We start from the raw sequence: 14,712 nt of genomic DNA, 5'->3' as shown, positions 1-14,712 counted from the left end.
CCTAATGTACGTCCAAGGAAGCACTAAGGAGCCTGTTGTGCATATTTCATCATTGCATGGCTGTCTAATTAGGTCAGTGTGATCCTCTCATTCCCATGGCAACCAAAGTGTAGCGAGAGCGGAGGAGAGAGAACGACAGAGGGAGATTGTATGCGCCTGAGCCGGCTGCTAAATGAAGTGAGCGTGTCTGTGTGTGGGTGTTTCTCAAGAAAAAAGTGAGGAGGCATTGGAGTTACTAAAGGTCATGATGAATTTGATTAGCACTTTCCAACTAATGGGTGAACTAAATCATTTTTTGCTTTGGGGTTTATTTCTGAATTTCTTCAACTCTCAAGCGACCATATATGGAGGTAACCCCGTCTGCAAAAGCATTCCAGTAAACTGGTGGAAAAATTAAGAGTTGGGTAAATTCACAGTTCAGTTTCATTGCTGGGACTACAATGTTCTCTTAATGAATTGATGGTTTTTACTGCTCGTGAGTGAAGTTGCAGTTTGTTCTTGTTCCCAGGTCATTAAATAGTGTTGCTTTGCAAAAGCAGGAAGAGCAAAAGAAATGTGCACAAGATGTTGCTATGCATATGAGGGCCTATTGCTTTACTTTTTGATATAGGAAAAACATGGCTTTATCAAAATGGGATTTTGTTGTTTTTATCAATACATCAACTGCTAATTTGGGGATGGATTTTAATAGTGCTTTAAATATTAACATTGCAAAGGAATATTTGGTAAAATATTTTAACAGTCTGGATTTTAATAATACCCATTTTGGGCATTATCAGATGTTTCTGATAATCTTACGGCTGTCCCGATTCCTGTGATGTGTGATGTTTTGTCAGATGTCTTCAGTGATCTGGTCTGTTTGGACGGATCTCCACAGATCAATGTAACCTACTGAAATGTTGCTTCTTCCCAGTCAGACATGTTTGTTTACTCTGAACTCACATTTGGTTTTGAGAAGTTTTGCTAGGTTTCCCATCTGACATCTGAATGTTTTAAAGTGAAATTGGTTCTGATGTTGCTCCTGCCATGTTGCTCGACTCGTCATACAGAGGTGTAACAGTAGAGGGTTGACTGTAACCCTGCCTGATACATAAGTCCTTTCAAAAATCACTCAGCAATAGTTTGAAGTTGACCAGATACTGGTTTGAAATGTTTTTATGAAACTGGCTGGAGTTTTATCAGATGTCTTCAGCCATTTCTTTGAGTTGCAAAGAGTTTCATTCATTAAATCAAAGGATTAAAACTTGAAATATTGTTTTTACATCAACTTAATGAGGGGAAAACAATTCAGGGAGAGCTAGGAGTTATAAAGGAGTGACGTTTGTCTTCGGGGGGGGTTTATACAAGTAACTCAAATATTTTATTTATGCAAAATACTGTACAGCCATTGTGTGGGAATATGCAACAAATACATTTCAGTTTTTCTGGTGAGCTGTCCAGGGTCCACTTCACCTCTCAGTCACGCTCACAACATTTATCTAAAATTACAGTCCAGCTTTAATGTGGTGTTAAACCTTTGCTAATATCTTGTTTTTATTATTTTTTCCTGTAACTCATTCTGAACTGTAATTACCACATTTCTAAACTTTAATAAAACAGTCAAATGTAACTACACCATGATGACCTCACGGTAAGCATGATGTACCACCCTCTTAGATAAAACTGCAAGCCTCCGTTTTCCTCACCAATGCCACGTTTTTATGGCTGTATCGCATGAAATTGATTACATCTGTATTTCACCTCAGCATGGCGAGTTGGAGTGAAACGGCCAAGCCTTTTATCAAACCACTCTCTAACTGCTCTCTGTTGGCCAGCAATCAATATCAGCAAAGATTTACCAAGGAAACGAGTTGTTGATAGGAATGTATGGTCATGGATTATGATCAGAGAATGTATACTGAAACTAAGTTTTTTATTATTTTGATTATCAGTTATTTTTTATGTTACATTAATGAAATTCCTATTTTGTATTGAAATGATTACGTGGATCAGAAATAAAGTGGTTTCCTTTTTTAAGAAGTCTCTGAGGTGAAATCACAGTGTTGATCCTCTGGGATTCATTTTGCATACATTACACAATCAAATAAACTGTTAAGCAACTAATTTCAAAGCAAATAAAGCAAAAAACATGCTGCCATATCAGACATCAGCAGTACTGATGTAGTTGAGTGCATTGTTTGCTGCAGCCATTTTCCTCCCACATGTTTTTCAGGTACATGGCAGAGCAACTGTGACTCATCAGAGACATTTACATAAGTTAGGAAGTGACTGTAAAACATCAACAGCCAGTTTATTCAGTATTTATGAAAATCTTAATGTTACATTTCACATAAAGATAAAAAGGGTGTATCTCTATATTTTTTAAGAAATTCTTGTTGCTGATGGTTGTAGTTAATGATGCATAATGTTTATTATCTGATTCTGTGTGAAAAAATGTCCAAGAAGCAAAGAAAAGTTCCAGAAGAGTCGCTATGTTGTGAAGGAGATGTTGCACTTCAAATGCTGAACTCAGACATCAACGCATAACACAACATCCGTAAAAAAACCAGAAGGAACCATTTCAAAATCTCAAAGCTGAGTTCATATGGTGAATAATTACAGTCATTTGTCCAGTGAGGAGTAGGACTTGAGTAGTAATGTGTCTGACTGCAGGAGATAGAATCCCATAGGGGGTTTTAGAAGTGATGAGCCAAGTCTCTCCATATATATTTGCCATTGTCTGCAAATCCACTTGTGACAAATACTGTAATGTAAAACACTGTAGCATCCAGGACAGGTGTTGGTTCTGATCAGCATTGATTCTGACTTCATTTCATGGACCATGCAGTGATGGTGTTTGTGAAACCTCTATATCTCTGTCTGCACTTTATTTTGCCAGTTGCCCTAAAAAGTCACTTCAGTCTGGTGTGGTGGACAGAAGGGAAATTAAAATCCTCAGAATGCAGCTGCAGTCAGACGTTCTCTCCTTCATCGGCTGTGTTTGGGTGATGTTGTGGACCCAAATGATACCGAACGTGGTACTGTGGCCACCATTCAACCCCAGGAGGGCAGCACTGAGACGGCTTTAGGCAAAATATTGCAGAGAACTAAACAAATTTACACAAACATGTTAAAATGTGTACAAACATATAAAGATAGAACACTTACAAGTCAATTTAGAGAGTTTACCTGAAAAAAGTTGATTTGGGGTTGGTTATACTTTAAGGTTAAATATCATGTGCTTTATTTCAGGTTAGAACTTTTTGGTGGAAAATAATATGTTCAGAACATCCAGCACTTACCTTTGGATGGTTGTTTAATGTTTCTGTCACAGTTTGAAGTTTATTAAATAATTCTCTGTTAATTCTGTCTCCAGGCCTGACCACTCTGCAGGTTGTTCTGGACATCGCAGCAATAAAGGAGTGGCATGTGACGGCCATCAATGTGGGAAACCTCAAAGATGAGAAGAAGGACGAAGCTTACCGCTCACTCTTCCAAGATCTGGAGAGCAAGAAAGAGAGGAGGGTGATCCTGGACTGCGAACAGGACAAAGTGAAGGACATCATGGAGCAGGTGCTACATGCTGTGCAGTTTTCTAAATGTGCTCTGTGGACAGACAAGTGTGAGCAATAGGTTTGAGCAGAGTGTTGTATAATCATGAATTGTGTAGCGATTCTTATTTATGAGTCCGCTACAGAAACTTTTGCATGCTGGTTCTTTGTCGCTTGCTGTTTAAGTGAATTTCAACCTTCATTTAATTAAAATATTCCATTAATGTGGAAATAGACGCAATAATTAAAACAAGTAGGGAAAAAACTTGAAAGCAAGGAACAATAACAACTCAATTATAGCAGAATTACCCAGCAGACCAGAAATTACATTCAGTTATAATAAACCCATTCACAAAAAACAATCCCTGATGAACTAGAACCTTCCACTGATTTAAATTTGAACCAGAATAATTAGACTGACTGCATGTTTAGTCTGTAAGCAAGACTTCAATTAAAGGTGATACAAATGGAGATGAACAAGGTGTTTTTTATTTAAATTTTTACTCATTATTGATGAACATTAGCGGTTAGAAACATCATTTTAGCAAATCACTGCTAAGCGTCTGCAGCCAGTCGCCTCTTCAGAAAATCTGTTCTGGCAAAAATTTTAGTTGTTATTTTCTAGTCTCAAAGTTGCAGTTTTCCATCTTTTCACTGATTTGTCAATCAGTGATTTTTTAAATATTTTTATTTTTTGCTTGTGTTCAATAATTTTCCTTTTGCTATTTTCCATTATTAGACATAGCTTAACTTCTGAACCTACTTGCTTTGACTCTTTCTATGTATGGATTAGTTTGGTTATTACAACACCTGATGAAAATGTATTGTCAATTAAACCTTTAGAAATATTTTTACAATTAAAAATGGTGATGTGTTCAATACTTATTTTACCTGCTGTACATCAATGTTTAGAAATATTTGTTTTTCTTTACTGTAGGTATGTAGTGTTTTATATTTGACATGTTTTACATCTGCTTTTTGTGAATTAATTGTTTTATGATGAAAATTAGCCAATACAGGAATAATTACAGAAGAGGATTAGGGCCACTGAAAAAAAAAAATAAAACAGTTCTGAGATTAAAGTCAGAATTCTGACTTCTGACTTTTTCTCAGAATTCTGACTTTTTCTCAGAATTCTGACTTTAATCTCAGAATTCTGACTTCTGACTTTAATCTCAGAATTCTGACTTTTTCTCAGAATTCTGACTCTCAGAATTCTGACTTCTGAGATTAAAGTCAGAATTCTGAGAATAAACTCAGAATTCTGACTTTAAACTCAGAATTAAACTCAGAATTCTGACTTTAATCTCAGAATTCTGAGATTAAAGTCAGAACTGTTTTATTAATTTTTTTCAGTGGCCCTAATCCTCTTCTGTAAATAATAGTTCCATTATTTAAAAATTTTATTTAGTATTTACTGTGTTTAGTCGCAACAAATTGTCTCAAATTATCCTATATAAAGTCATAGTTACTGTAATAATATGATTTGCTGAATTCTTCCATATATGTTTATAATCCTGCAGGTCATCAAAATTGGCCAACATATTAAAGGCTATCACTACATCATAGCTAATCTGGTGAGTTTAAACATGTTTCTCCAGTTTGTCTAATGTTCCTCCTTTATATTTCCACACAGTTTTCTAAATCAATGTGTTTCCCTACATTTAGACAACAATCCCAGAATACATTATTTCTATTCTGCTTTCAGGGTTTTGTTGATGGAGACCTTTCCAAAATTCAGTATGGTGGCGCTAACGTGTCAGGCTTCCAGATTGTTGATTTCGAAGAACCTTTGGTCTCAAAGTTTAACCAACGGTGGGAAGCACTGGAGGAGAAGGAATATCCAGGAGCAGACAGCAAAATACGGGTGAGCTTAAAGCATTCAACCGTTTTATTTGATTCCATTTTTCTTTTAAAGGATTCTATTGCAATGTATGACATAAATTCTCTTATTTTTTTTATTTTTTACATTTGAAAATGGAACAAATAAATAATAATGCTAAATTATTGAATAATAAAATAACAGGGTCTAGTAAATGTTGGCACACAAAGTAAATTATAAAGGTTCATTATATGAAAAAAATAAAATAACATGTTATCTTGTTTCTAATTATGACAATAATGCATATTGGAAAGATGATGAGCCAGAGCAGCTTCAGGGTTTGGGATGATGAAACCTTGGGAAGAAAATATTTATTTTGGTGTTTCATAATCGCCATCCTGTGTTAATGTATCACAGTTACAACAAGAAACTGTCCAATTATTCTGTCAGGAAAAACAAGTTGACTTTGGATTCAAAATGTGGGATCTATATGTATTAGAGCAAAATTCAATAGCTAAATATCAAAGGTAAATGGAGTGGAAAGAATCTAGTTTACACAAAAATGATAATGCAGGGAACAAAACTGCAAACTTAACTTTTATCATTTGTCATTTCTCCACTGCTTTGACCAGTTCTGCCCCAGTCTGTCCTGCATGCCTGTCAAGTCTCCTGTTTTGGTCGGGAAGCTGCCGTATTTTACCCCTCTGCCCCGACATGCTCCCGTATTTGTATTTCCTTATAAATTTTCCATATAATACGTCGCTGATGAACCTCATGGAGACGCTCCAAGCTGCAGTAGAACCGTTAACATTGACGATGGAGAAGCGGATATTGTTAAAATCACATTCTATTTTAGTCTGCATGCTGTGTTGCAAACCAAACCAGTCCAGCACAGAAACAGATTTTATTTTAATTTATATATTACTGTTCTGCATGGTGACTCAGTTGCACTGTGGTCCTGCATGCATGGCTTCTTTCTCGGTTCTCCAGCTTTCTCCTACAATTCAGCTTTTGCCAAATGACTAGGATCAATTGTTCTTTCTAAATTACCTGCAGGAGTGAGTGTCTGCATGGCTGAATCTCTGTGTTGTCCTGTGATGGACTGGTGACCTTTCCAGGGTCTCTGGCCTGCTGACTGCAGGAGATGTAGCTCAGAATTAGAATCAGGTTTACTTAGAATTTGTGAGGTATCTGTTAGTTTAATGTTGGCCTGGGACTTCTAAACATTTTGTAAAGAAATCATGTCTTATTTTGTCTGTTTTAGTACACATCAGCGCTGACCTACGATGCTGTTCAGGTGATGACAGAAGCCTTCAGATACCTTCACAAGCAGCGCGTTGACTTCACGAGGAGGGCCAACACAGGGGACTGTCTGGCTAATCCAGCTGTGCCTTGGGCTCAGGGAGTGGAAATAGAGCGAGCCCTGAAACAGGTAACTGTCCTCCTACAGGCTCCTATCATAACTTGAACAAAATTAAAATGTATTTGGAAATGACACCAATTATTTTGGATGCTTTGGATTATATTCTAAATTAATAATTGACATTTGCAGTTCATTTGTTTCCTGTATTCAGTCGATGTTGCCAATTAACTCTCATACATGCGCCTTCCAATCAGAGTTCAGTTAGTAATAATGACCTTGCAGGGAAAACTAAAGCGTTGTAAGAGCTGTTTAGAATAGTATTTACCGTTTACCAGTCAGATATGTGCAAGCAGGATACTCCAGAATATACAACCAAATGTCAGCTATAAATGACATCCTCTTGCAATTTTTGTTGAAAGTTGCTGACTCACTGACTGGAAATCACTGACTCAGTACTTCAATACGTGTACAAGCACTGCCTGCAGCTGTGACCATAGTCTTGTTAAAAAGGAAGTACGCTCTCTGTCTGTTTGATGGTTGTTTACATATAAACCATCTGGACTTATTTACATCTAACTTCAACTGTGTGTTAAACCCAATATTTACAAAACTTTAGAGTCTGAAGAGAGTCCTACCTTCCTTACATGTGTAAGGTACCTTCCTACCTTCCTACTAGGAAGGCAGGACTTCCTACCTTCCTATTAAGGAAGGTAGGACCTTCCTTACACTTATGAAGGTCTCATGTACATGTGTACATGAACTGAGACCTTCACAAGAAGTTTGTATATAAAACCAAAAACCAGCGAATTTTGGTTTTTAGGTGCAACAAAAATTAGCTTTTTTGATTCACGACAGAGTTGCACATTTACACCTCCACGAATAACCCAGACTTTCTAATCAAATGAACCACACAGAGTTCAATTAAGCAAGGCTGGTGAGAATGCACAGTTGTATTATTGAACGGTTGTGTTCAATACATGAACACAACCGTTCATGTATTGTTCTAGCTAAGGAAGGTCAAAGTTGTTGTTTTTTTCTCAGCATTCCAATATTTATCTTAGTGATGAATCCTTTACATTTTAATGTGTCAGTTATGTACACCAGCTCTTAAACTAATCAGCTGATTAGTGTGAATACATCCAGCAGTGGCCACACACTGACACATGCAGGAATCAATCTACCATCAGAAGAGTATTTTCTAAATGTTCTACTCATTTCCGAATGGGCCGAGCATGACAGAGAGAGAATCCCAACACGAGGCGTAGTATTATTCATCTCATGCTCTGTGATGCCAAAATGCATTCACAACAAGGCTCACCAGTTGAACTGGTGAGGACCTGTTGCCGTGGCAACAGGAGCTCTCCCTTAGAAAATGCACCCAAAAAAAGCTGAAATTATTCCAAAGACAAAGAGATTGATCAAAGACTGAGGTTTTTAGCTTGCATTATTCATGCGTGTTTACTGAGAATGATGCTTTGTTTTTGTATTTCAAGGAAATACAAAAACAAAGCATTCTGCTGAAAAATTTATATAAAGTAAGTTTGATAGATACAGTAGTGCCAATATGTCTTCTTTTCTCTGACATGTTTTCCATTTTGTGGCATTAATAACATACCAAACTATGTGCAGATTCAAAAGAAAACAGATTAATCGAATAACACGGAGAACAAAAGTCATCTGAAGATACAGTTACTGTCTAAATGGGGATAAGTGCTAGAAGGGCATATTTCTGAAGTCTTTGAATGTTAAATAGGCTGATCTTACAATTAAAATATTCATCTAAACTTCACTTTACCTACTTGTGATGTACTTTTTCCACTATTATTTTCAAAACTCCCCTTAATGTCATTGACATCTTTATATTATATTTTAAAAATGATATTTATCTTCCTCGTTATTGACAAGCAACGCCTGGCCCATCGTTTCTGTGTAGCCATGACACCTTCCTGAAGCTGTTGCTCCCAATAATCCCAAGTTATATTTCTATAGATGACAAACAATGTCTTTCTCTTAGATACAGCAAATGAAGGCTTGTGACTATTAATGTACTTTGCAAACCTTTTCTGTGCCACAAGTAATCAGCTACATATAAATTTATCATATTTACTTTAGAAAGGTTTGCTTAGTTGGTAAAACTACCAGCAGTCACCATACAACACAACCGTTCATGTATGCTGCTAAGTTTTCCTCTTTGCATAAAAAACACTTGCAAGGTTAATTATAAAATATTTCTGAGTATTTCTTGGATTAAAATATGATGAAAATCAGGTTTTTAAAAGGTTATCAAGTGATAGAGACAGGAATGACAAATATCAGCATCCATTTGAGATGTTAAACAGAAGACACACGATCCTGCTTCATTATGTCTTTTTATAAATTGTTCCACCTAACCGTCATGAACAATAACTCTGGATTGGCAAGCTCAAATAAAATTCTTTCCCATCTTTAACATGGACATTTAAAATCATTTTGAAGTTTGGATACATGTTTAAAAGCGGCTAAAGATGTAAAAAAAAAAAAAAAAAAAATGTTTTCCTTTGTGTCCGCCAGGTGAATGTGGACGGCCTTTCTGGAAACATCCAGTTTGATCAACATGGAAAGAGACTCAATTACACAGTGGGTGTGATGGAGTTAACGGATAATGGTCCTGTGAAGGTAAGTGTCTAAAATGTCCTCATAGCAAGATTCAAAGGTTTACAAGAACTGCTCCTACTAGTTGCTTGTGTCATGGTTTTATTTTTCTGTTTTTATTTGGGGGGTTTTGCATGGTGTCGTCTAACTGAATATGTATCCAATGAAGCAAAAATCTATCTAATGAAATGTCGGATTTTTGTGTCCATTTTTTTTACTCTTAATATTGTGAATATTTTTTGCATGATGTAACAAAAAATACTTTTATTTGATTAAAAAGATCAATAAAAAAATTATTTTCCCTATAAATTTTGTGATTATTTGCATGGTAATTCCCTGTTGTGTACTTTTCTCTAAATTTGCAATGTCATTGTAGCTCATAAATATTCTACTTTTTTCTCCCTGTAGATTGGATTCTGGAATGAAAACAACAAAATGGTTGTGACCAAAAAAGATATCTCCAGCAACGACACAATCGGGGGAAACAAAACAGTTGTTGTCACCACCATTTTGGTAATTTTTAGGATGATTTCATTTTATTTCGATTTTTTTGGCATCATCTGTTTACATTTTCTTTGTCAATGCAAAAGTAAAACATAACTAAATGACTGACACCAAAAAAACAGTGAAAGTGACCTTAAAATAACAAAGAACACAAATTCGGAAAGAAATATGTTGAAATTTGAGCATAGAAATATGAAAAAGGTAAAGACAACTGACAGTAAGTATCACAACAATTTATCAGTTATGAATGATTTGTTTATAACTGATAGACTTTGACAAGTGTTTTATGATGCGTTTATAAGTGATGCTGCAGAGAAGCATTTAATTGGTGCCATGAGGCCAGCTGATGAACATTAAACCTGGGGAAAATACTTAGTCTGAAGCCAATTCCCTCATTGTAATTCAGCCCTGTTCTCCTCCTTCAGGAAGCTCCGTATGTCATGCTGAAAAAGAACGCCGACCAGTTTGTGGACAACGAACGCTACGAGGGTTACTGCGTTGATCTGGCTGCAGAGATAGCCAAACACTGCGGCTTCAAGTATGAGCTGAGAATCGTGGGTGATGGAAAGTACGGAGCCAGAGATGCAGAAACCAAAATCTGGAATGGAATGGTTGGGGAGTTGGTGTATGGTGTAAGTTATACATCCTGACTGCATGGCCTTAATAAGTGTTAGTAGATACCTTGTAACACACATTTTACTAATTCACCCCATCCCTATAAAAATGGTTTTATTCAACTGATATTTGAAGTTTTTAAAAGTTTGTGGTTTTCAGCAAGATGAATCTTTTTGCTGTTTTATTCTTCTGGTTTGACAGAAAGCAGACATCGCAGTGGCGCCCTTGACCATAACATTGGTGCGAGAGGAAGTGATTGACTTCTCTAAGCCTTTTATGTCTCTGGGAATCTCCATCATGATCAAGAAACCTCAGAAATCCAAACCCGGAGTGTTTTCTTTCTTGGACCCGCTGGCCTATGAGATCTGGATGTGCATCGTTTTTGCCTACATCGGCGTCAGCGTGGTGCTGTTTCTTGTCAGCCGCTTCAGCCCATACGAGTGGCACACTGAGGAGTACGAAGACGGCCAGATCCAGACCAATGAGTCGACTAACGAGTTTGGCATATTTAACAGCCTGTGGTTCTCGCTTGGAGCCTTCATGAGACAAGGATGTGACATTTCTCCCAGGTAGGTTAACAAACAATCAGCCTGCTAATTGCTGAACACAAGAACGAACTGGAATTAAACTATACATTTACATTTGCTTTCTAACTTTTTCTCCTTGTTTTTTGTTTTTTCTCATAAGTCTTTTCTTCTTTCTGCTTTGACTAATTTTGTAAGTGTGTAATGTGATTGAAGGAGTTATGTAAGAAATCTCCAGCATTTTATTAATGTTGGTACTTTACAATGTCCAGCTGAAAAACAATTATAATAATTTCGTTTGGTAATTATCTACAGGAAAAGACCTCTATATTTCATGCCAACTTTTGATTCAGTTAAAATACCTTTCTATCAGTATTGATACAATTGAACTAGAGCTGTTTTGGCCTCGGCGGTATTCTGTGTCCTAACAATATGCTTATGTTGGCAGATCCTCAACTATGCTTTAATTATCTTAGTGCTTTCTCAGAGTTTAAGTCTTTTAAGTAAAGCCCAAAGACTAAAACTTTATCAATGCCAGAGGTTATTTTTACTATTTTTCTTACATCTTCTAAAAAAAAAACTAATACATAAACGTAATGTATAGAATGCACACTAAATGTATTTATAGTTTTATAGCACAGAATACATCACATTTTTTCCACCTGTTTTTTATTGGATGACATAAGTTTAACTTGCTAAAATTAGCCGGTTAATTAATTGGTCACCTGTTTGGCTGTGCAGCCTGTCGCTTGTTGCATTACAGATATGCCACTTTGAGCTTACACCTGGATTTCTAAAACAGCATTTACTCATAAGGACAATGCATGGAAGTTTTTATTTTTGTGCTTTTTGCAACTGGAACCAATTTTTCTTTCTTATCATCAGGTCTTCTGTTAGGTACCTTCCTGTCATTTTAAAGCAACAGGTGGGGGAAGGGAAGGGTTTGTGTCTCCACTTCTAAAAATACTGAAAAGTTATTTTCCGCTCATTAGTGGTTTAAAGCTTAATCCTGTAAATCAAACATTGCTTGCTGGCAGGTACTAATCATACAAATTCATATCTAAAGCATGGAAATAAATTGATTAATCATCCTTACAACAACATTTCCATACCAAATCAAAATTGTTATGCAAGTATTTTATATTTTGCAATAAAAACAGAAATAAAATTACTGAGCCATTCACATGGAGAAGTGGATTTTCAAAATGTTTCAAAGAACAGTGGCAACCCGATGGCTCTGATTGGTTTTCAGATTAAATATATGTGACACCTTACACAGATTGACCCAGTTTGATCCATAGACAGCACAGTGACAGCCCAGATTCGTTCTTTTCCCGATGCATAAAAAATCGTCCCACTCATCAATTAAAATGTAAAACTTAGAACAATTACGGCTTTAGCAAATGCATCACTTCTGTGTTTTAGCAGCCAAAGTAATGACTCACATATTGTACAAATAAATGGTCTTTTGTATCTGCTGAGTGTGAGAACCCTGTGGGTAAAAGCTCTTATCGCGTGCCATGATTTCTAACCTAGCAGCTGAAGAAAAACAAACACAATCAAGATGCATTTCTGTTCACAACCCAGTTCAGGAGAATATTTACAATAAGTTTAGAGTTTGTGTAACAGAGTCAATGTTTCTAAAGAAATTGAACTAGGTTCAAATAGTTCATCTATTTGAACATAGATGAACTGAAAGCCTGTGAGAGTTGAGACCAGTGCTGAGCAGTGAGGTTAGAGCTCCAGAGATGAATCAGCTGATGAGTTGACGTACCCTTTACATCACACTCTGATGATGTGAAAGGTGTCAACATGACTCCAAATCAATGTTGCTTGTTTCCCAACAATTGTGTTGCCGAATTAGGACATGTAGTTCAACTGCTTAAACTTTTGAACTTTGATCAAAGTTCAAAAGGGCTAAGCTCACAAGTGTCACATTTACAAGAGACACAGAAACTTTTTTATTACCTCTTCAATTGTTGTCTTGCTTAAACTTTAGGGGGAAAATGCTAAACTGCACATGACTTGTTAATGATTAAAAAATATTTTTTTAAAAGCTTGACAGAAGGTTGAAGATCAAGTAGCTTAATGTCAATAAATTGAAGCAGAAGAAGATCTTGCTGATACAGATTGTTGGAGGATAAATCCTTTTGTTTATCTTTGTTTTCTTTCCCGCCGTAGATCCCTGTCTGGGCGTATTGTTGGTGGCGTCTGGTGGTTCTTTACTCTAATCATCATCTCCTCCTACACGGCTAACCTGGCTGCCTTTCTGACTGTGGAGAGGATGGTTTCTCCCATTGAAAGTGCGGAGGATCTGGCCAAACAGACGGAGATAGCATATGGAACTCTGGACTCTGGCTCCACTAAAGAGTTTTTCAGGGTAGGAGACTCTCAGCTTTTTCCTTTGTCTGTTGCCATGGAAACCACTACTTTCAGCCGTTTCCTCTCATTCAAGTCTGTAAAGGCAGTAAACGCCTCAAATGTTTGTTCATACAGCGCATTGAATAAGTATTGTCCCTCTTACAGATTTCTGATGGTTCTGCTCTTTTGTCTTACTGAAATGTCATTAGTGATGAGCTACGTGAATAAAAGAAGCAACTTTTAAATTATTTTAATTACATTTCTGAAGAAAAATGAACAACAACAACAACCAAAAAACATTTCCATTCATTAAAATGTAACCATCTCCTAGTAAAATCCCAGACTGACTGATTAATCACTCTTTTTTGGTCAGTTTCACTTGCCGTACCAAGATGTCTTTAATTCTAAACTACTAAATCAAGACCTTTTATAATAATATGAAGTATCCATATATATTTTTAAATAAAAGGGAAAAAAAGCTGTTGCATGTCATTGTGATGCAGTAGATTTCATTACATTGTGCAACAGGCCAATCAAAGCTCACTGTACTCTGTAAGTGACACCCTCATTGGATTTTTGCAGTGTGTCCTCCCTCTGTAGCAGACTTGCCCTTTCTAATGGGCAACCCATGTTCATCATATATCATTCCTCTATATAAAAAATTCAATAATAGATGAGAAACAAAGCCATGAAAATCTATCAAGTTGAAGCAGTCTGCACATCTTTCCACAAGAAGTGGCTGAATTAGTTGCTGCACAACTGAATGATGTCAAACTTGCAAAGGCAGAGAGGGCCGGAGCTCTCTGATCATTTTTCAGCTTTGCTGTGCAAACCGTCTGGAGACTAACGTTTCAACCCTATATGTGTCTTCATTAGAGCCATGATAATCTATCAGTCTCAAAAAGATAACAAAGCAATTTTTAAGGCTTTGGAACTTCAGCCAACTGCTATTGGAGAAAACATAGAACAGTGGTTAACCTTCCCAGAAGTGTCTGGCCAAACATAATTAATTCAAGAGCACAAAGGTGAACTACCAATCGTTCAGAAATGAAACCAGAACAACATCTAAAGCTCAGCAGGCCTCACTTTCCCCTGGAAGGTCACAGTTGAGATACAAGGTGAAAACCACTGCTAAGCTAAAAGAACACAAAGACCCGCCTCACTTTTTTAAGCTAGTTTTGATGATTAGGGTTTCAGGAAAAATATTCTCAAACTGATGAGATGAAAAAATCAGAATATATCTGAACTGACATTAAACCTGCATTAGAAACTGGTCATGGTCCAGTAGACCCCTGAATTTGCAGGGATTAGGGAGCAGAGTCATCCTCTAAAAATGTCCAAAGCTGCATATTTTAATAGTTT

At 36.6% G+C, this 14,712-nt stretch overlaps 1 protein-coding gene across 6 annotated transcripts in view; it reads left to right on the top strand.

The window, feature by feature from the left end:
• The window catches only part of gria2b (glutamate receptor, ionotropic, AMPA 2b), a 50,678-nt gene that overhangs the window by 28,950 nt on the left and 7,016 nt on the right, over window positions 1–14,712 (top strand). For all 6 annotated transcript variants that reach the window (XM_008421067.2, XM_008421064.2, XM_008421071.2 and 3 more), the window contains exons 4-12: window positions 3,356–3,552; window positions 5,054–5,107; window positions 5,239–5,397; window positions 6,617–6,784; window positions 9,266–9,370; window positions 9,755–9,859; window positions 10,276–10,482; window positions 10,667–11,034; window positions 13,171–13,369. In XM_008421067.2, coding sequence (XP_008419289.1) covers window positions 3,356–3,552; window positions 5,054–5,107; window positions 5,239–5,397; window positions 6,617–6,784; window positions 9,266–9,370; window positions 9,755–9,859; window positions 10,276–10,482; window positions 10,667–11,034; window positions 13,171–13,369 — 1,562 coding nt within the window. The remainder of the gene's footprint in view (window positions 1–3,355; window positions 3,553–5,053; window positions 5,108–5,238; window positions 5,398–6,616; window positions 6,785–9,265; window positions 9,371–9,754; window positions 9,860–10,275; window positions 10,483–10,666; window positions 11,035–13,170; window positions 13,370–14,712) is intronic.

The sequence above is a fragment of the Poecilia reticulata genome, linkage group LG10 (genome assembly GCF_000633615.1).
Source record: "Poecilia reticulata strain Guanapo linkage group LG10, Guppy_female_1.0+MT, whole genome shotgun sequence".
Lineage (NCBI taxonomy): Eukaryota > Metazoa > Chordata > Actinopteri > Cyprinodontiformes > Poeciliidae > Poecilia > Poecilia reticulata.
This window is presented reverse-complemented; position numbering and strand designations above follow the sequence as displayed.